Source organism: Asterias amurensis, chromosome 6 (assembly GCF_032118995.1).
Source record: "Asterias amurensis chromosome 6, ASM3211899v1".
Lineage (NCBI taxonomy): Eukaryota > Metazoa > Echinodermata > Asteroidea > Forcipulatida > Asteriidae > Asterias > Asterias amurensis.
This window is the reverse complement of record NC_092653.1, coordinates 2,968,483-2,991,391: the sequence shown is the minus strand read 5'-3', so window position 1 is coordinate 2,991,391 and position 22,909 is coordinate 2,968,483. Positions and strand designations below refer to the sequence as shown.

The following is a 22,909-nucleotide window of genomic DNA, read 5'->3' as shown; positions in this document are numbered from 1 at the left end:
GATCTGTTCCTAATGACCCACATTGGTTAATGATGTCGATGTTGAAACAAACAGATTTTGGGCACAGTTTTGACAGGAAACTATTGGAGTTGGGCTTCGATCTCAAAGAAACCCCCAAATTGAGTTGTAAATAATATTTTTAACTCGTTCTTTAAAAAGGTATAGTTATCTCTATTTGGGGTGGGGGAGCATTGCTCTGGCCATGCTCCGAATACTTACTTGGGCCGTGGGGTATAACGTAGAGCAAGATTATTTTGTACAACTCAAGTTTAGGGGTTTGAGATCGAAGCCCAACTCTGACTCCTTTTTTTCTTTTTTTTTCTTTTTCTTTTTCGGGTCCTATTGTAAGCTTAGGAGATTAATGTGGATTTTGCTTTCGCTTAAGTTGTCCTCTACGGATGAGAGCCCGGTAAATAAAATTAAACTGGCCTTCCTTATTTTGGGAAAGACAGCGAATTCCCTGGTAAAATGTTTTGCGCTTGCTGATTGAAACAAAAGAAATCGCCAAAAACGGAGCAATGATGTTCTGACCAAAGATCATAATATAGCGTTCGCTCTCTTTATATGCGCTTTTCTGGACAAAAACCACAGCGATTCCACCAACGTGCGCCGCGCGTTCATCAGCCACCGAAATGCGCGCAATTTAAAAAACAACTGAAACGCACGTTGTCCGCGCTTGTAACTTTTAACGCATTCCATTCCCGCGCGTTTGGACGCTGTGCATTTCGTTGCTAAACTCTCTAACCAAAAAGTATGCGATTCAAAAAGACTGTGCCTTTTTGAAATAAATCTCGGGGATTGTTTGAAAGAAATTTATCATTTTTCGCGGGAACTTTAACCTGACACCATGATCAGCCATATGCTACGAGTGGAGCTTCAGGGCAGCCAGTGACATCACAGAATATCACTGTTTTTTTGATAGCTTTTGAGGTCTTTGCAAGCTGTTACTTGAATCAAATAACTGTATTCAAACTTCAAAAGTCAAAGATGAGCAACATGGAATCCACTCCCCCGTTTAGAATGCCGAAACGGGAGCTTCCAGCGAAGCTCAAAGTTAAGGAGCCCGATGGATATCTCTCGGTATTGGCTGGTGGTAAGAGCCCGATCTCAATGCCTCCCATCCCGGCATGGATGCTAAACACTCCCATGTATAGCAAGCTCCCGATGATACCGGCTCCCAAGGGGAAAATCACACTGTACACAACCGGACTTGGAGAAAAGGTGAGTCGGTATCTTCAATTGGAATGACGACCATTTGACGTGCCAGTTAAATACAGTCATCACGATGAGGAAAATATCCAAACATAAATGAAAATAAATAAGGCCTAGTATTGAGTATAGTATAGATTTGGGCAAATATAGACCCTTGTCCTGTGATCGAGGCAACCATTGTTGACAGTTGTACCTTCTAACTTGTTGAAATAAAGGACGTTCTTCGAAAACAAAATAATTTAAAGCATTTTTTTGGAGACATAGATTAAGGAGTATATGGGATTGCTAAGGATAACAAACATTGTTTAATTTTTTTAAGTTAATTCCTTAACCACTTTTTTTCTGTCAAAAATGTCCCATTAAGATGAGTTAATATTCGAGGAAAATAATAAAATCATCTGTATCTCAACTAGCCAAAGCACCAAGCATAATGAGGTGCTTTATTCCTCGGATTTTGCATTTAAAACAACAAAATTACTCTGTGCACCAAACAAAGGGCTGACGTTCTGTTTCACCGTCTTATACAAATAAGAAACAAAAACCTTAAAACAAATTCATGCATATTTGAATCAGTATCAGCCCTCAACTTTAACCGAACTTAACATATATTATATCCGCAGCTATACCGAAGTCCGAGTGATCTTGACTTTGACCCGAGTGCCGAGGGTCTGAACAGTCAGGGTTTAAACAGCCAGTATAGATGTCTTCATGATCCTCATCTCAAGACCCATTACAACCAATCAGCATCCTTCAAAGATTTGGTGAAGAAAAAGTTCATCACCCCAGAAGGAAAGGTAAATGCATAATGATTTGTTTTAAAATTACTTTTCAGAAATACTGTAGTGAAGGAGAACAAGTTGATGAGAAAGAACAACAAATCAAACATGCTTCCTGAAGTTATGCTTGTCCGCGATTTTAAACAAAGCGGCATGAGCTGAGAATGCATAAAACAAAATACACATTGAGTAAAAAATTACACAAAATACACATTAACCAAAAGAACAAAATCGGCAGAAATAATTTTTTTTTAAATCCAAGTACATAACATAAGAAGAACAAATAAATGCCCCCAGATTTACACTTAACTCAGATGGTTTAATTCCGATGGTTTAGTAGGGTCATGGTGGAAAATGTCCCCTGAAACATCAGTGTGAGAATACAATAAAAGAGAGAGAAAATGAGAGTAAAAAACAAAATAGTTTCAGTCTGGTTTTCGTATAAAAACTTTGCAAAAACTGAGATGATGCGATGGTCACCATGGATGATGTCACATTACCGAAAAAGAAAACCAACATTCAATATCAAATGGTTCTTTTAGAATGTTGGGGTCTGAAAGAACGATTTGAAAAAAATATTTTGATTGGATGAATGTTTTGTGTTCTAGGTTTAACATTATTTAACATCAAACGGTCCTTTAAGAATGTTTGGGTCTGGAAGAACGATTTGAAAACATATTTTGATTGGATGAATATTTTGTGATCTAGGTTGTTTGTACCCTCAAAGAGTTCAACGAGTACCATCAGTACCTGAAACGTATTCATATCGAGAAACTTGCACATGGCCGAAAAAGAACCGTAAGTATGTGACACGAATATAATGTAACATCAATTAAGTGAAAGGCAATAATTATTATACTGGATTGTTAAGTTTATTGATTATTGATTGGTAAGTTTATTGATTATGTGGATCATACTATAGACATTTTTTGTGTGAAGGTTTTCCCTCTGAAGCCATTCGAGAAAACTTTTTAATGTAAACCTTTTAACACACCACAACAGCCGATTCGGTTGGATCGACCAAACATTTAGGACTGGTCAGCTTGGGGATTTATGCTCCTGGAGTTGAGCAAGTTTGTGAATTGTATTTATGCCAGATGAATAGGGTTCATAAATCTGTAAAGCACATTGACCAAGCTATATTCCGAGGATATGTGCGTCATGTCAGAACCACGTACTATTTATAAAAACCTTAAAACAAGTAATTTGTCTTTCAAAGCTTGTAAACACAATAATAACCACCTCAAAATCGACTCAGTGTCTTCATTTTGATAGGTGGCATATTTCCTGAAATTTGTCCCGTGTCTGTACCGTTTCCATCACAGGCCGAGAGGCAACGTCGAGACCGAGAACGCCAACGTCAAGAATGGAGCAACAAAGAGGAACTCAGCCCACATGACAAACATCTTATTGATGTACAGATGAGACGGAGAAAACTGCTCAAGGAGCAGCATAAAAGGTAAGGAGATAATATGTGATTTCTTATTTATCACTAGGATGGTACATTCGCAGTTGGACTCAGTGGGTGGGGGGGGGGGATGGAAGCCCCCGCCCTATGGAGGAGCAAACCAAAAGAGTGGAGAAAAATGCTCACAGTTCACTACACGCTCTAAAACTGGGTTAAAGTTGATAACACGGATTCCGGGTCCCAGGTGACCCATTTATGATCCGAAATGACCCGGAAAGAACAAAGGATTTACGGGCGTATACGTAAGTTTGAAACAGTCCTTGTGCACTTTGACTGAGATGACGGGTCACACTGACCCAATGACTGGGTCAGGCGGCCCCACACCGGACACATGACCCGGTTGGGGTTTGCGTTCTTTGTGAGTGAAATGCATGAATCTGTTCTTGCAGTTTAACGCAGCGACTTGAGGCAGACGCTGTTAAACATCTACGCCTACTGAAGGAGGTGCAAGCAAAGCATTGCATTGAAGAGGCAAGGAGCAAACTAGAGAAAGAGAAGAAACGAAATAAGAAAATCAGAATGGAAATGGAGGTAGGTATCTCAACAATATCTTAATTTGCAGTTATTATTTCTTTGCCTCCAAACCGGGTTAATCTTAAGCGATTGTGAAGAGAGAAGTTTGGTGACGCAATACTCAATACGTCCCGTTTATCCAATCGGTTATTCAATATTGTGTCACAAGGAAATTCTCTTCGGTTTCGTGTTCGCGTGAAGTATGAACCCAGCTTTAGAATGAGCGACAAAAAGAGAGAAGAAAGTATGTCAAGGAATACATTTCATGGCTCTTATATTGCCGCCGATTATGGGCTTACGAACACCATGATGCTCCGCATTATGTTGTGCAAGTGCCGAATTTCGGCGCTGTGTAAGCAAAGAATGCCTGAAACCAGTAACGCATGAAGTACGCACGCACACACACAAGCAAAAATTTCCTGCTATAACCCATGAAATACGCTTGACGTAAGCGTGGAATTTCCCCCTTTCCTGTAATCGCCAATTCTTTGCTTACGGTAAGCAGAGCCATGAAATTGGGCCCATGTGGACTAGACGATTGACAGATTAGCAGCTTAAAACAGTTAAGAGAAAGAGAGGACAGCAAAAGAAGATGGAGAGATGACATAACAGCACACATGGGCACAGTTATGGATCAGAGTGGCTAGAGAAAGAGGCAAATACAAGTTTTCTGAAGATGAATTGGTTAAACAGGTGCATGATAAATGTTAATGATAATAATAATATTACATAATAATAATAATTGTGGCTTCTTATATAGCGCACATGTCCGTCACTCAGTGACGCTCCTGGCGCTGATGATAATTTGAAAGCCATTTTTTTATTGTAACCTTTAGGAAATTATTAAGCGGGCCAAGAAACGAAAGAAGCAAACCGAAGAAGAACGCAAGCATGCAGAACTTCTTAAATGCTACAGGATTGGGTTAAAAGACAGCCGACAACTCAAGGTAGTAACACAGTGTTTGAAAGGTTCCAATTGAAGATAAAATTCAAACTCAACTTATGTACAATTTTTGCACGGCTGTTAAATATCAAACACATACGGTGTGTTATTGCGTAGCAGAATAAGAGCACCGGATTCAAGCACTGGTGTTTGATATACAGAGTGTGGGTTCGATTCCCGGTCGTGACACTTGTGTCCTCTAAGCAAGAACCTAAACCACGGTTGCTTCAAAGTTGGGGAGGTGGTGCTTTCTGCTCTACCAACCAGGCTTCTGATGGATGATTCCTGTATGTGATTTTGTGTAATTTTATAAAAACCCTGTACGATTTACAAAAGAAATTAATACAACTTTAATTACATTGTTAACGTGCAGTTGGAGGACCAATGGAACAGGCACAAACACATCCGGGACAAGCGTCTTGTTGATGACTCAAGGAGGAAGAAACAAGAACAAGCCGAAATCGAAGAAAACATCAGGACCAGGCAGGAGATAGTGGCCGATCAGAGATCAAGACAGCTTTGTGAGTGGTCAACTGTTGTATATTTTTGTGTTATGTTAGAGTGTGTTAATTTGGGTGAATGGGTGAGGGGTTGGGGTGAGGCTATCCAATATCGAAGTTTATAGTTTTCGAGGATTATTCCAGTCTGTGGTACTAGGTGGCAGCAATCGCTTGCCCAGAACAACGTTACGTGTTGAAAAGTTACCATGTTGGTCTCACAGATGTGATATTCACACTGCCTCTAGCTAGCTTGGTGGTCTGGTGGCAAGACATTCTGCTCTCTAGCAATGCAAAGGTCGTGGTCCAAATTACTGGGGATTTTAAACAGAAAAATCTTTAGTATAGGCAGTGCTTGCTACACATCAGTGTAAGGGTAAAATCAAATTGTATCCATTATGATGCAACAACTTGCGATTAAAAACCATTTTTGTTCCTAAAAACGCATGTTTACCCAAGAGCGCCAGACTAGACTGCACATTGCATTTCAAAACATTTGGACAGAAAATGATGTCAAGCGACCACTTTTAAAGAAAACTGGTCCTTGCATATTGCACTTCTCTCAAACTGGTCCCTTTCAAACACCATTGTAGCCACATTTGAGAACATCCGGGACACACGAGCGTCACATCTGCAGCAGCAAGAGGTCAAGATACGAGCTCGACTGGAGAAGAAGCTCAAGATAGTGCGCAACCTTCTTGAACAGCGTCGAAGGAGACAGACAGGTATCGCAAAGATCACTATTCAGGGAATGTAAAAGTGATTAACACTTGAGACAAACACTGAGAGAAACTCTTGTATGAAAAGTGTTTTGACTAAGTTTTGAAATGACAATCAAGTACGTAACCGTCTCACGCAAGCAGAACATGTTCCACCTTCCCTTCAGTTATTTGAACTAATTTACGAAAATGTGCTGCGAAACGCAATGCTGGGTGCGATGACACACCATTTGAGTACTAACTCACCAGCAAGTGACGTCAGTAAAACGGATCTACAGCGAACCTTGTGTACAGAACTAGATTTACTTGAATTCCTGTTTAGTTTGCCAAATGGCAATTACAACGTATTGAACCATTGCTTTGTGATTTTGTAAAAGTTTTTTGTAAAAGTTGTATTCGATAAAAATGAAACAAACAAAAACAACCAGCCATTCACACCTTTTTAAGAAGTGTCATCATTTGTAATTTCTATCAATGCAGGTGGTCGTAGACGAAGACATCATGCACGTCACGGCCTAGGAGGTCCACGTCACTACAGCGCATGGGCAGTAGACTGCGCGCTGGAACGAATAAAGCTCTCTCCAGCCGATGGAGTCTGGAAGTTTGACGAGAGTTTGCTTCTTGTAAGAAATTACACTAAATTTGATGATTGTTTAGCCACTGTTTTGAGTCAAAAGCTTGTTCAAACGAGTCCCACTTCCTCTCAACGTAACTTAGCTTTATCTCCCGGCTCCACCCCTCGTCTCAATCCTTCTTTTTTTGAAGCTTCAAGCGCAAGAAACATTGAAATTTGACCCTGTGTAGGGTCAAATTTCAATGTTCCTTGGTATCTTTGTTGTTTTTCCTCCAAAATAGCAATAAAAGATTTTGAGTGAAGGTTTATAGAGCTGCTAAATGGCCGAGTTTGTGCTTACTGCGCGAGTTTCCATTTTATAGCGCTGCTAACCGTAAGCTCACGAAAAGGCATGCTAACCTTCACGTGCTTAAAGACACTGGACACTGTTGGTAATTGTCAAAGACCAGTCTTCTCACTTGGTGGATCTCAAATATGCATTAAATAACAAACCTGTGAAAATTTGAGCTCAATTGGTCGCCGAAGTTGCGAGATAATAGTGAAAGAAAAAACAGCCATGTTACACGAAGTCGTGTGCTTTCAGATGCTTGATTTCGAGACCTCAAAATTAATTATAAAACTGAAGTCTCGAAATCAAAGTCGTGGAAATTCTTCTTTCTTGAAAACTACGTTACTTCAGAGGGAGCCGTTTCTATAAACAATGTTTTATACTATCAACAGCTCTCCATTACTTGTAACCAAGTAAGTTTTTATGTTAATGTTTTATTTTTTTATAGTAATAACCAATAGTGTCCACTGCCTTTAAGTATGAAAATGGTTCTCTCTGTTTTTGTGTGTGTGAGTACAGAAATATGGATTGAATTAAAATGAAACAAACTAAGCAGCAAGTAATCTGTACTCACGTATTTTGCATTAGATGAATGCTCAGACGACGTCACCGGTTACTTCTGTTTCCATCGAGCCGTCTCTGGACGCTGAAACAAAGGAACCTTCTCATATCATCATCAGTGGAAGCCAAGACATCATCGAGGAAGTTGACGAAGACGACCTCAACCCCGAAATAACAGAAGAACAAGGTACTTAGAAGTTCGGAGTCCGTATACACCATCAAGTTAGTGTTCAAGAAACCATTTGACAACTGGCAATGCTTTTAGGCCCTATCTCAATTTATGTCCGAGGGATAAACTAACTGATAGTAATCACAAAGTCTTCCAGATGGTCTAGATATTATATTTCACAATTCGAGGGGCAGACCCATTAATATTTGCACGGGTAGGGTCAGGTGTGTCAAACAATATTACACGACATCAGCCTCGTTTGTGCACGAGTCAATGGGTAAATTCCATGAGACAGCGGACCAGTCTTTGTTGTAAACAATCCAGCGGGTAAACGACCTTGCCATGGCCACTCAACCTTTATATTGTGCTTAATTAGCCAGTTGCTAAATGGTAAATAATTTTTTGTAATCCTGTCTGTGAAACTGAGCCAATATATTTTCTGGTATTTCTTATGAATTTTATAATCTTCTTCAATCCTTTCAGCCTTTTCACTTTCTTCCCTGGAGTTGGCTGTTTTATTTGGAGACCACTACGACTCCTTCATCGCTTCTTCCAGAGATCTAATTGGAAACGTCTTCCAGGCTCTCGAAGCTGAGCGGTTCTCTACTGATAGCATATTGCCTGAGCCCAGAGCTGCTGAGTCGGAAGTGCGCCCGCCAGAGGTCAAACTTCCAGAGGTGATGCGGCAGAAGAGCGTCCTGCATCTGGCCAACAGCAGAGTGGCACGGCTGGTAGTTTCAACGATTCTGAATAGAGCTAAGGAACAGATTGATGCAGAAGGGGGACTCCCGCCACTCCCAGGATCAACAGCGACCGCGTCTGACTCAATGCTGCCTTCAGCTACTGAGATATCCCCCGTTGGAAGGCTGATCAGCCTACCAGATATGCACCCCGCGAGCCCCATCGCCAAGAGTGAAGTTATATCTGATGGATTTCTCCCGACACGGGGAAAGGAGAAATCCTCGTCGCATACCAGTAGCAGTCTTCTTGCAAGGGCTGTGGTCTCTGATGCGCTACGGAACGCCGTACAAGGGCTTGAAGAGGAGACTCATCAATCAGATACGAGTATTCTTGCCGAGGAGGTAGTCTGGGACGCCATTCGATGCGTCACCAGCCAGCTTCACCACGAGCTGTCACAGTCAGGTACAAGTGTCATCGCAGAGAGGGTAGTATCGGATGCGATGAGAGAAGCTGCCCAACAGCTTCGAGCGGAGAGACCGATGCATTCCAGAACCAGCTTGCTCGCCGAGGACCTGGCATTCACGGCGATAAAGAACGCGACAAACCAGCTACGAATGCTCCTTCCACAGTCGAGCTCAAGCATCATCGCAGAGGCTGTTGCAGCAGATGCTATCAAGAATGTTATGAGAGAACTCGGAGCGGACCCTCTCAAATCAAGCAGTAGTATTATAGCACAGGCTTTTGCATCAGACGCTTTGAAAAACGCAACAAGGCGGCTTGAAGCAGATCAGACTCTTCAAGCACTTTACCCTCAAGTGCACACCAGTAGTAGTCTATTAGCCCAGGCTGTGGCAAACAACACTGTCCAGAAAGTTACCAGGCAACTCCAGCAGGAGAATCGAGCTCTTCAGCCACACACAGATAGCAGTCTCATTGCAGAGTCTGTAACAAATGACGCCCTGGCAAATGCCATGAGACACCTTGGAAGAAGGCTACCATCTCCCGTGACTGACAGTAGCTTACTCGCACAAGCCGTCACCCGTGACACCTTGCAGAATGCCACCGTTCAACTTCAGGCTGAGAAAAGACTACACACACCAAAGACCAGTAGCAGCATACTTGCGCATGATGTTATGGTTAATACCCTACAGAATGCTGTAGCACAGATTGCTGGTGAAGAGGCAACGCAGCCACATATAGCAAGTAGCAGCCCGTCACCTCAAGCCATAGCAGATGATGCTCTCAAGGCGGCCAAAGAGCAACTGCGGACTGAGCAAAGAGCAAACAGCAGGAGCAAATCTCGCTCGTCGAGCCCATTCTCTCCTGAACCTGCCCGGAGCGTGATGAACCAAACGTCCCCACAGCCAGCGCAGCAGAGTCTCAAGGCAAGAGCTGTTGTCTCAGATATAATAAAGAGGACCTCCATTGACACAGACTCCCCATCGCCAACAGAGGGCGGGCTTCAGACACCCCCTCCTTCACCAGCAGGTCAGCCATTGAAAGATGTTGCGATTGATACGGAAGACAATGCTGGAAGTGGACCCAGAATAGAGGTTTGTAAATAAGGGTAAAAAGCATCTCAAATCAAAATACTAAACAGTCTCCTGAAGATGACTATATAGCAAGCTAGTTCGAACATTTAGACTAAGGAAGAACCAGCTCCATGGCAGTGAAGTTAAAAACGAAAAATCACCTTGGTCCACTAGGAGAAAGAAGTAGTCCCGTCCATATTAAATAGAAGGTCAAGTTGTTAAATAAAATCTACACACGTACACAAGCAAAGTATGGTGTTTCCACAAACTGATTGCACATTAATGTCTAATTATTATGCAAATGCCTCAAAACATGTTTAAGACTCAAACAATCGCAAAAATATTGATATCTTTAATTTACATTAACTTTAGAAATGTTTAAACAAAGTCGTATAATAATTTTATATTATAACTCATGTTCCAAACTTTCATCCTTTATCTTTTAGGAATCAGGTATTGATGTACAGGCTCAGACAGTGGTCAAGCTAGTATTCAGTAGTGTTATCGCTTATCTAAGCCAAGCATTGGAGTATCCACGCGACGAAGCAATGATCCAACTGAGTCAGAGCGAAGGAAAGGTTCATGACGGTCACGATGTGCATGTTCACCGAAGCAGCATTCTTTTGGCCACCGTGAATGATGTGTTTAGAGAGAGCGAAGAGGACCTTGAGTATGACCACGTCGAAGGCAGCGAGAGCGAGGAGAGCGACATGGACGAGGAGGACGATGAACAAGATCAGATCATCGGTCTAGTCGAGAACGAGATCATAGCCGAGGAAGAGAGCGTTCATTCGCTTGCTGAATGCCTGGAGGGTCTGCCGGTCGAGGGGTTGACATCGGTGGTCAAGAAGAACCAAGAGAAGATGATCTTCGAAGGGGCCGTCATTCCCCGAGAAGGAGTCCACGAGGAATCCGTGACGGAGAAGGTACTGTCGATGGAAGAGCTCCACCCAGACGAATCGGGACATCATCTCGTTCACGACATCAGTAATAAGTCTCTCCACAAGGTCGCAGAGAGTGGGGAGTACTCCGAAGATGGTAGTCGAGAAGCCAAGAGCCACCACTTCAGCAGCATCGTCCCGATCTACCACAGCCATCCTCTGAATCTGGACGAGGAGATCATCTCGCATAATCTCTCTGCCATCTCAATGAAACCTGACAGCCACAGGAAGGTGCCTTCGGCCTACTCTGCTAACAGCCGGAACTCCTTCCGGAACGTGTTCCGACCTGACATGACCTTCTGTCAGGGTTCTGCGAAGTGTCTCAAGGATACCCTGGTGCAGGAGCTGACTCATCCACACCACGAGGACCATGATCATATCTACGGTGTCCTCGATCAGCCAAATGTGGATATCACAGAACATCACTCAGACGAAGAATTCATGGGGGTTGAAGAATCAGGAGGAGTGTGTTATTTACCTAAAAGGAAAGCCTATAAGGTAGATTGGATTATGATTGTCTCCAACAATCAAAAATGTAAAAAGATGCAGTGCACAATCACGTATTGTTCTACAGGAAAAATCAATACCAACCTCTTTTTCAATGATCAAAGTTTATCTAGAGGCATGGGAAAGGAGGCTGGTGTGACAGGGGATTCTGTCCTCCACGATATTTTGCCTCTCCTACTCTGCTCAATTATAAATGATATTATATATAGATAAGCAAAGTAATAACAACAGAATATGGAGGGAAAGAGTTAATCAATGGACACCAACATAAACCGAGTATGAGGTTGTCAGATTAAGCCAAGGCTTCAGTAATTCCTTTTACTATTCCCCTTCTTACACAGGTCCACGAAGTTGTAGACGACGTGGTGACCGAGGAACAAGAAGATGAACAGAGGGTCACTGCAAGAGCAGGCGAGGAGGCCAGTCAACCTAGTGCACCCCAAGACCACAAGGAAGCAGGAGGAGATTGCACCTCACCCCATGAAGACGAAGTTGAGCCCCCTGTGCCAGTGTCTCGAGCAAGCACTAGATCAATACGCAGTGGTAAATCAAGAGATAGTCCGTGTCTTAGGAGCGAATCTGAATCAAGAGGTAGTCCAGCAGAGATGGTCTCCAACTCTGAAACCAAGACTTCTGACGGCAGGAAGCCATCCGAGAAGGCCAGCCATTCTAGGAGTATGATAGGGGCTGTCATAAGTCGCATAAGCAGTATTTTCGGCAGGAAGACTTCTAAAATACACACTGAGTCGAAGACGAAGACAGCCTCAATTGGGGCGAGCAGCAGCAGCACCCATTCACAAGATCCCTTGATGAACTGTGCTCCAAAGACAGAAGGTAGTAAACCTGGAGACAGCCTCCACATCACGGATGTCTCTGCCCGAGACCTCACTTCCAATAATCAAGTTAGTGCTCCTGTCTCGGAAAGCACTACAGCTACCGATAACACAACAGCTGAAGTACCATACACCAAAGGGGATGAAGACAACCCGAACATATCCAAACAACAAGCAGAAAATACAGATGAGACAAACTTAGAAACCATCGATGACAAGAGCGAGATGCCTGAACAGAAAGTCGAACAAGAAGTGACCGATCCCGCACAACCAGACGCACAACAGGTCAACCAACCTTTTGATGGACCCACTCTTTCAGACAAAGTAGACGAAGTACCAGTCACTCTGCTTACTGCAGACGATAATATCACAGTGAAACAAGTCATTTCTTCGAATGTGAAGTTAGAATCCACTGCAGACGAAAATAACCAGGACACCGAAGAGCTGGGACAAACCAAAAGCAAGACTCTGCCAAAGATGGACAACGAGTCAGGGAAACCGAAAGCATTCAAGGCCAAGGTCAAATCGAGTTTGACTCGACACAAAAGCAGCTTCGAAAAGAGGCAGCGAGGCAAGAAGAAAAAGTCCAAGTCCGGCGTCAGAATAGCTAGTGACGTAAGCAAAACTTTCGATATCATAGTGTGTATTTTCCCGCCATGTTCGCTTTCAATTTGAAATCAAAAATTGTGGAGGCGAAGTTTCGATGTGAACGACCAAAGTAAACTGATATGCCATGCATAATTTCCATAACTTCAAAGCAAAATAACCAACAACAGTCTGGAAGTTGACAAGCACTTTAAAAAAAAGTTCTGGCACGGAAAAAAAGCACAACATATACAACTCTGTCATTTTCATAAACAGTGCCAAGTTTCATATGCCTACACCGAAGAAAGTTACCAGTCGAAACACTTTGTCACGTGTAACCCCTGTGACTGGTGTCCCACAGAAGTTGTTAAAGCCCTTGGACCCTTTCGGTAAAAAAAAAAAAAAAATTAAAAGATTTACAAATAATTTACAGGGTTTACAGAAGGTAATGGTGAAAGACTTCTCTTGAATTATTAGTCCATGAAATGCATTACTTTTTGAGAAAACAGTAAAACAATACAAATTCTCGTTAGCGAGAATTACGGATTTATTTTAAACACATGTCATGACACGGCGAAACGCGCGGAAACAAGAGTGGTTTTTCCCGTTATTTTCTCCCGACTCCGGTGACCGATTGAGCCTAAATTTTCACAGGTTTGTTGTTTTATATATAAGTTGTGATACACGAAGTGTGGGACTTGGACAATACTGTTTACCGAAAGTGTATAATGGCTTTAAGTAAATTTTGGTTCAAATATGGCCCAGGGTACAAACAGAGAAAATCAATCTATTGTTTATGTTTTTCTTTATTGTAACATAAATCCTCTATAGGAATATTATGCAAGGGGAAATAGATCAGAAATTATAAGAGTGTCAATAACTTTGAGGTGTCGTTGTGTTTACCGCTAATCAACATTGTTCTTTTTTTACAGCCATGCGTTAAAAGGACCACATCCAGTAAAAGTGCAAAATCGAGGCCGTTTTTGTCACTAACACGGAATCTTTCGAGATCGTCAACTAAATCGTCATCGCCTCTTGGTTATCATCGTCAGCAAAGCCCGAGAAAATCACCGATTTCTCCCCGACCAAAGGAAGACATTTCCACGAAACCGTCAGACAGACAACCTCGAAGCAGTGGCAGTAACAAAACGACTGGCCACGCTAAAATAACGTGCACGGCGAAACCAACATCTGATACATCTGATACTGCCACGAACCAGCCGCCAGCTGATGCAAGAAAAAAGTCGTCGGCTCATGAGTCCTCTCAGCCAATAATAAAGCAGCATTCAGAGTCATCCGCACCTATCATAACGAAGCGAGGCTCCCTTGTTAGCAACCCCCCGTCGACAGGGTCGGTCCGCCTGATCAAAGTAACCCCAGCCCCATCGATGTCCAGCCGATCAAGAGCCAACTCGACGGGGTCTTTAAAGAAAATATCAGGCCACAACTCGGGAGGGTCTGTTCGACTTATCAAAGTATCACCTGCTGCCTCGACGGCAATCGGACCACGTAGGACGCCTCGACAATCCCCTGGGTCAAGTGCCAAGACTTCTCCTGCACCTTCACCTCGTGCATCATCGAGACCACCATCTGGAGGAAGTATTGGCAGGAAAGAGAAGGCTGTCAACTCAGAATTACCCTCCCACCAGAAGCTAGAGGAAGCTCGTCAGTCATCAGGTACCCACCAAGCTGTTGAGAAAGAGCCTTCTGCTGGGTCATTTGTTGTAATCAATACTCCTACAGAGATTCCAAATGATGTTTCTGGCATGCCATCTGGTTACATTGAGGTTTCAGCAGATCTCGGCGTAGCATCTGACGTGAAAGATCAACCTGTCGGGCAGGATCAAGTCGAAGCAATCCAAGTAAGTCGACCTAACGATGAAAGTGGTTTCAATAAAACACAAAGTCCCGATGAGGAACACAAGCCAACTAATGAACCAACAGAAGTTCAGACAGAAGCTCGTGTCGAAAATCAGGGCCAGGATTTACCAGGAGTCATACAAGGAAAAGAAGATACCAGCGGGCCGGCTTCTGTCGACGAACAGGCACCACCTCATTCTGACCAGACCATAGAAGGCAGACACCAACCAGACGACGAGGTCCCCGAGACTGCAGTTGCTGCCCACCGATCAAAGAGCGTCATAACCGCAGTTATTGACCGGCTTAGCAGGATGTTCTCCGGACAATCACAGGGGAGTCGAACCACAGACAAGGGAAATCGCCTCCACAGCGAAACAACGATGAGTGCAGCCGTGAAATCAGACCATGTTATACGTCAAGATGAAGGTGGGCTGCACCAGAGTCAGTCAACTGGCACGCAGGCTTTGTCAACTGAACCCGTACTGAGTGGGAAAAAGAAACGGAAGCACAAAAATAAAGGGGTAAGTTTTTTGTCTGGATAATCGAAACTACTCTTTAGTCTATTGAAGATGGCTGGAGCAGGCTAGTCGAAACGTTGAGACCCATTAAGAACTCACTTCGCGAAAGTGAAGTTAATAACGAGAAGTCCCCATGATACTAAATGAAAGTAATTATAGTCCCGACCAATTTCTTTACATCCTCATGATAGATTTTACCTATTACCATAGACAGTTCTCTTCTGAACTAAAGTCTTCTGAATTCCAAAGTCTACTCCGCGGCAGAAGAATAATTAGCAGGGCTAGTTCTCACAGCAAAGTTGGTGTTACCGCAAATTGAATAATACGCACTCAATGATCGTTATAATGTCATGAATTTACTAAATAGTTTTAGTACGAGGAGTTTACCGGCACCAGTTAAATTAAAAACTGTTTTGTTTGTATCACTCCCAAGCAGAAAGGAACTAACTCAAGAGAGGGCGGTAGCAAGACCAGTGCTCATGTCGGGTAAGTACATCGTATTTCAGAAAAGCCAATTTCCAATTTTAATTGTGACAACAGGCCAATCGTAAACAAATGTCAGCTGAAAAATCTCAAATTGTTCCAGATTCCTTATTGAGACTTGGCAAAATAGCACGAACAAAGTCAAATTACCCTGGGTTGAGTCTATATTCTTACACAAATTACATCAAATACTGCTTTTTAACATTGCTGTACTTTTTACTGTCTACCCGTCTGCGTGCATTTTCTTGGGTTTTACTTAATAATTTCTATTATAAATTATCTTAAAATGTCATATTTTTTATCAATTCGTATTGTATATTTGTTGTTATAATTTCTACTATAAAATGGTATTATTTTTACACATTTGTTCCCCTCCTTTTTATAGTGGATCTCACTTGTCAGTGCCGCCCAACTCGTCGGCCTCTGACGCAACGTCCACTGCCAATGTTACACCTGCAATCACGGCCCAAATCTCGACCGTAAATTCAACGAACCTACCCCCGGTTGAGGCCGTCGAAACAACGGTCCAGCCCTCCGCTGAAGGCGAGGTGATTTCAGCCCAAAATGTTCCAGACGATACATCCAAGGGAAAATAGATTTAATATAAATACAATGCTTTAAGATATTTGAGACAAAATAGGGGTCAATTTAAAACAGTTAGTTTTTCAACTTACCATAAGTGCGTGCATAATTATTTCTAGTCAGGTTACAACATATATAATTTATTCGTATTGTTCTTTTTATATAAAGCTACAATTGTTTTTTGTTTGAGTAGCTTTTGTGCGGTAGGAAAAAAACACTATAAAACGTTGACCAATAAATGAATTGTCGCCCTCTGTTGATGGTCTGGTTTGGTAAAATACTCACAGGGTTATCAAGCAACGTTGTTTGTTATGAACATCTGGTGCCCAATTTCATAGAGCTGCTTACTGCAGAAAATGCTGCTTATTAATGTTTGCTAAGCAAAACTAAGCAGAAACCAGTTATGATTGGAACATATGAAATTGTAATTTGACTGGTGACTGCTTAGCTACCTTTTGTGCTTAGGCAAAATTCTGTGAAATTGGACCCTGTAGACATTTCGATCCTAAACAAAAATTCAATAAATCTTAAAAAATTGTGTTGTCAGTCATGCTTAAAAATAATATTCTATGCTAAAATTTTCACATTGAAATAATTTATTGAAGTACGTGGTTGAATATTTTGTTCTGGGGGAATCCACTGATAATTTTTACGAATAATTTTCTCTTTCGGTTGATACTAGATGTTTATGTTATGAATTTATTAATTTCATTGCAGATATTCTTTTGGATAAGGAGAATTGAACATGCACGAACGTAAACTAACTTTTCTGAAATCAGCACTCTCTTAACAAGGTTTTTATGGGTCATCTATGATTAAGCTTGCATTACAAATAAAAGTTTAATATCAGTTGCGGAAAAATGGTATGTGCACTTTGTTATTTATTTTGAATATTCAATTAATATGCAAAATGTATCCACAACGGCAGTATGTCTTGAAGTTTGAGTTTAAAATGTGAACACATCTGTGACAGTCGCTTTATAAATTGTTTTGCAAATTAATACCCACACCCCATCCCAAAAGACCATGTGTAATTAGTTCATGCACCATGCACGTATCTGTTCAGATAATTACAAACTGATAGAAATTGATGAAACCTCCACGTTCAATCAGTGCCATTAACGAACACCTACAGTGGACGACCTATTACATCATTGCCCTTCCCACACACAGTGTCAAAAAAAAATCACCATCCTCTGATTGCTCTCGTGTGAAAGGAAGAGGCTAATATGAGAAAAGGTTATCAATGTTGTCCGCATGATGTGTCCACTATGTTTTTCAATATTGTTTATCACTCACCGTTTAAAATGTTTTGCATAAATATGTCTTAACCCCATCCCAACCTAAAATCACCACCCTTGCTAAAATCACCATCCTTGCTAAATTTCTCTCGTGTGAAAGGGCCTTATCAGAAGATGTTGCAAGACACCCCTCCTCCTAGCCTTTCGTGATGAACCATCTGGCACTTCGCAATTAACAATTAGCTCAACAAGGCTTACAGCGAAGGGATAAATGGATCATTGATCTTGTTATGTTGAAATCAGTTTACAAACGTCCTCGTTATTTTTGAAAGCTGTGTCGTATTGAAGTTGTTATCTTTTAACATCATTTGTTTCGTTCAGCAGCAGCTGAGTCTGTACTTTCAGCAGGCACAAAGTGTACACACGCAGAAAACAAAATCATGTCAGTGCGCGGTGTTCGGTTGTGCCCGCAGACCTAAATCACATTTCTGGTAGTGCATGCAACAAAGGTTGCCCAATAATGTGAACTGTTGCTCGCAAGTCTGAGGAAACCTGGGGCGGATTGCAATAAAACGGTCTTGGTCAGCGGTCTAAGACCAGTCAGTTATAACCGGCTATCTGTCTTAGACGGTCTTAGCTTAGTCAGTCATTAAGCCTGTTGCAATAAGCCGGTCTTAGAAAAGTCGGCGAAAAGTAATGCAATACGAACAAATGTCCCATCCCATTATACTTGGCACTTCTGCAGTCATACTGGCGGTACGACATTCTTCTCATTGGTTTGGTTTAAGTCATTGGATATCAAATCTGTGAGTTGTATCATTTTTTACTCTTGGGAACATATATTTACGATACACTGTATCATCATCATAATGCCTCTCATGCACCCGGGGTGTAACTGTTATCTATTTCTAAAACACAATTTCGTCGTAGAGCTCTTTGCATCAAATCATCTACATTTAACAAATGCAGCGCCATCTTAAAAAAACAAAACAAAGACCGATTATAGCCAGCTCAGAGCAGGCTTAAGATTTAAGACTGGCTATAATTAAAGACCGCGCTATTGCAATCGGTCTATAATTAAAGACTGTCTAAGCGCGTTTCAAGTTAGCCGGCTATAGCGCATAGAACTGGTTTAAGACCGCTTGGTGCAATCCACCCCTGGACCCAATTTCATGGCTCTGCTTACCGTAAGCACAGAATCGGCGCTTACGGAAGCGAGTGTAATTCTGTGCTTCGGCAAGCGTATAAGCCTATTCGGAGTTGCAGCTGCGCATGTCTGTTACTGCTGACAACGCAATTTGTTGCTCTCCCGTGACCTTTTGACAATACCAACTGGTATCGTCAAAAGGTCACGGGAGATATACAAATTTCGAGTGGCCAGTAACAGACATGCGCAGCTGCAACTCCGAATAGGCTTATTTCAAGGGGTTTGCGGTGAATTTTGGCTTCTGTGCGTGCGTACTCTACGCTTAAAGGAACACGTTGCCTTGGATCGGACGAGTTGGTCAAAACAAAAGCGTTTGTAACCGTTTTTTATAGAATGCATATGGTTGGAAAGATGTTTGAAAAGTAGAATACAATGATCCACACAAGTTTGCCTCGAAATTGCGTGGTTTTCCTTCTACTGTGCGAACTAACATGGTCGGCCATTTATGGGAGTCAAAATTTTGACCCCCATAAATGGCCGACGTGTTAGTCGACAAGGTAAAAGGAAAACCACGCAATTTCGAGGCATGTTTGTGTGGATCATTGTATTCTACTTTCACGACATCTTTCTACCCATATGCATTTTATAAAAAACGGTTACAAACGCTTTTCAAAGACCAACTCGACCGATCCAAGGCAACGTGTTCCTTTAAAAGGCTAGCGCAGAAATTCGGCGCTTGCTTGCACGTAAACGGGAAATCGTGATCGTAAGCTCAGAATTCGGCAGTAAGCAGAGCCATGAAACTGGTCCTAAACAAGGGTGCTTGCTACGTGAAGAAAAAGGGAAAACAGATAACGAAAAAAAACCCGGGTTAACCCCTACCCTTCCACGCGCATTACCGGTGTCAGATGCAATTGTGTCCGCCATGCAATACTGTCCGGGGCTATGCGAAAACCGTTCGGCGGACATGTACACGACCATACATGTATGTATGACGAGCGTGCATGCACTGAACCCAAGTATATGCAGCATGAATATTCACGTATTTTATGATTGAAGCAAATACCCAACGGCCGAACATTTCCCATGTCATGACATGCACTTAGCTTGTAAGAAAATGACGAATGTGTTCCGTCGATCGACCAAGGGCGTTTAAATTACTGCAAGGACGGTTTTACACGGGGGCGGACACAACTGCATATGCAAATGTGTCCGGGCGGACACAATTGCATTATGCAAAACCGCCCGGCGGACATTATTGCATATGCCTCCGGATAGTATTGCATAGAGGACATCATTGCATGCGAAACCGGCAAAGAATTTTGTTCACATTAGGTGTGAATTAAAGCCATTAACGTGATATCAGTGGTTAACTAGAAACTGTTTGATGAAGGGCCGCCGAGTAAACAGAACATAATCTGCTCACAGCCTGACACTTTTTTCAAATATTATTGAAGATATTTCGGGACATGTCGAAGCAGAAATCCCCAGAATGCATTGCTCTCAAAAATATGCGCATGCTCAGAACTACGATAAAGGTCATGAAGTTAACACGTCTGCTGCCACCTAGAGTTGGAAAAGTATCAAGTCGGCACATGTACAAATAAAATAAGGGCCTTTTCCAAATGTCGACTTTGGCTCTGTCTCCGGCTCTATCGCTCCGTATGATGTTGGAAACACCGTGCAAAATGTACACTGCTTTATTAATGACGGAGCCCGAGGCTAAAAGCCGATGCTTCATAAAGACCCAACGTCTAGATGTGTCAGTGTTTCTTTAAGAGGTATACACTAAGTATAACATACTGAAGTAATAAAAACGCGTGATGGGATGCCGTTCTGCTCCACAAAGCTTCAATTAACCGCACAGCTGCGCATATCATTCCCATCCCTCAAGATCAAAAGAGTAACCTTATACATGTTTGTCCAGATGTGAATGTACTTTTTATGAATTTACTGAGCCCAGTGACACTATAGTTTTGTAAGAATGTGGATTTCCGTGGACGCTTGATTATTGAGAATCAAGTTCGGTATCAGCAGTCTAGTCTTGATTCACAACGTCAGTTGGTAATTCCGAACCCTTGCGATACGGCTCAAAATAGTTTATTAAAACACAGCATCGGCTGGAGAGCATTGGTAAAGGGCATCTCTTCGTTCGTGAGGAATTCAAATTTCTATTTGAATATTCGAGATGCACCAAGGCAACGACCTTGTATCAGTATCAGAGTCAGTTTATTTCCACAGTATCAAAATCACCATCAAAATCAAATCAGAGCATTGTGTAGGTTGGAAATAAATATTTATTTTTTTGATTAGATTAACTAAATGAATAATAAGCATTGACATTCATGAAACTGTGGGGGACCCATAAAGAAGCAAAGCTTGTAAGGTTATGGTTCCCTGAGCAAGCTTGTGCATTGAGCTGATAATTATTTAAATGGATGTGTTGTGGAAGATACCCCACAATGTAGGAAAACAACTCCGTAAAGGACAGCCTTTTTGAATAATTCAAAAAGGCTCAGTGCACAAGCTGCTATTAATGAAAGTAGTTACCTGTACCAACGAACAATGGACAAAACGAACTAAGACAAACAAAGACAAAGTAAGAAAGACAACATCTATCAACTATGGGTGCGGTCGATTAGCTTCCCTGTGTCTACCCAGCGGTGCTCACTCGGGTGAGCCCCTGACAAGAGCTAAACGAACGATCACTCACCGCTCTCGTAGTGACGTCATGCACCTGGGGCCAGCCCCAAGTGACCCACTCCACTGGGGGCTGACCCGGGTGAGCCCCCGAAATGACGTCAAAGCTATTCGAACGCACCGGGGGCAGACCGGGGTCGACCCAGGGAAGCTAAACGAACGCACCCAATATGAATTCATCACAGTACACTTAAATTTACATTGTAGGAAATACAACATCGGCATTGGCCACATTTGCTTTCGTGAAGTATATAGCCTGCTGACAACTGTCCGTACTCTTTTTAACCCTTATAAGGTGCTAAATAATTGGGTCTCAGAATTCATCACTGCATAACCTATCTTTCTGAAAGTTTGTTTATACTCAGCGCCTTGAGTACCTTGTTTGGTAGATACGTGCGCTATACAAGACTTCGATATTATACTCTAAGCACGTCGAACGCCACACTCAGAGTATTTTATTTTATTTAGATGCACTTTTAATATCTGTCTCAAGTTGACATTACCCCCATCAATAACTGATATTGAAGTGATTTCAAATTCCTAATAGAAACTTTCAAGGGGGACCAACAAGGCAATGACCATTGGGAACGGAGGCATTTGCCCCCCCCCCCCGTTGCCTATACATGATGTATAAGATTTGAGATACACATCCGTACTCTAAAGAACATCGAATGATACACTCATTTTTTTTTTTTTTTTTTAGTAGATGCACTTTTGATATCTGTCTCAAGTTGACACTACCCCCATCAATAACTGATATTGAAGTGATTGCAAATTCCTATATAGAAACATTCAAGGAAGACCAAGGCAATGACCATTGGGAACGGGAGCATCTGCCCCGTTGCGGTATGAGAGACCACAGGTTTGAGATTATGCATTTTTAAATACATCCCTACTCTATAAGCACGTCAAACGATTCACTTAGAATCGTTTTTTATTAGGTGCACTTTTAATATCTGTCTTGATATACCGTCATCAATAACCATGATAAAACACTTCAGAATCCCCTTTTAATGGATGAGTTCTCAACAACTTCCGTCAGTTCCCTCCAAACGACAGAGACTTTGATAAATATCCCAAAGACCTCTGTTGCCAATTCATTTATTCAACTGTTACCGAACTGATGGTTGGGAGCAGCAAATAGGGAAAAAGTACGCGAAGTACGTTGAAGCCAACCATAGAAGATGTAATGACTGTCAAAGTCAGTCACCCAAGTCACTGGATTTTATTGACGGTGCGTGACAGTGCTAAGGTCATTGTGCTGTGTAGAAGACGAATGCACTCTGAAAAAAAAGAAGAACTGCCAAATGCTGACATCTGAGAGTGGCCTTAAGTCTGCTTCAAGATAATGACGGTCACGTGGTACAAATGTACCGTTGATCTCATATTAATTTCACAGTTAAATTGTACGTACACGTTTACGTATAAAGCATCGTTTACGTAAAAAGCATCATTACAGAGGTTTAGCTGCACGTTACGCTGAAGTAACGTAGTTTTCGAGAAAGAAGTAATTTTCCACGATGTTGATTTCGAGATCTC

General features: G+C 42.1%; 1 protein-coding gene across 2 annotated transcripts; it reads left to right on the top strand.

Moving 5' to 3' along the window:
* The first annotated feature begins 715 nt into the window (after positions 1 to 715).
* Positions 716 to 17,147, top strand: LOC139938637 (uncharacterized). 2 transcript variants are annotated; one of them, XM_071934235.1, is made up of 16 exons: positions 716 to 1,221; positions 1,833 to 2,006; positions 2,697 to 2,786; positions 3,314 to 3,447; positions 3,846 to 3,987; positions 4,806 to 4,916; positions 5,286 to 5,433; positions 6,003 to 6,134; positions 6,609 to 6,751; positions 7,619 to 7,778; positions 8,244 to 9,994; positions 10,420 to 11,412; positions 11,763 to 12,869; positions 13,772 to 15,220; positions 15,651 to 15,703; positions 16,086 to 17,147. In XM_071934235.1, the coding sequence occupies exons 1-16, from the start codon at positions 988 to 990 to the stop codon at positions 16,294 to 16,296; spliced, it is 7,032 nt and encodes a 2,343-aa protein (XP_071790336.1). In that variant the 5' UTR covers positions 716 to 987; the 3' UTR covers positions 16,297 to 17,147. The 2 variants fall into 2 exon arrangements, with proteins under 2 accessions (XP_071790336.1, XP_071790337.1); XM_071934236.1 differs by having other exon boundaries at positions 717 to 1,221; positions 15,654 to 15,703.
* Positions 17,148 to 22,909: the final 5,762 nt, after the last annotated feature.

Bases quoted from the DNA above. Each gene is read 5' to 3' on its own strand.
- LOC139938637 (XM_071934235.1), top strand. From the start codon at position 988: ATGAGCAACATGGAATCCACTCCCCCGTTTAGAATGCCGAAACGGGAG. The intron at 4,917-5,285 runs GTAGTAACACAG...GTTAACGTGCAG, and splicing joins AAGACAGCCGACAACTCAAG to TTGGAGGACCAATGGAACAG. The intron at 15,221-15,650 runs GTAAGTTTTTTG...ATCACTCCCAAG, and splicing joins GGAAGCACAAAAATAAAGGG to CAGAAAGGAACTAACTCAAG.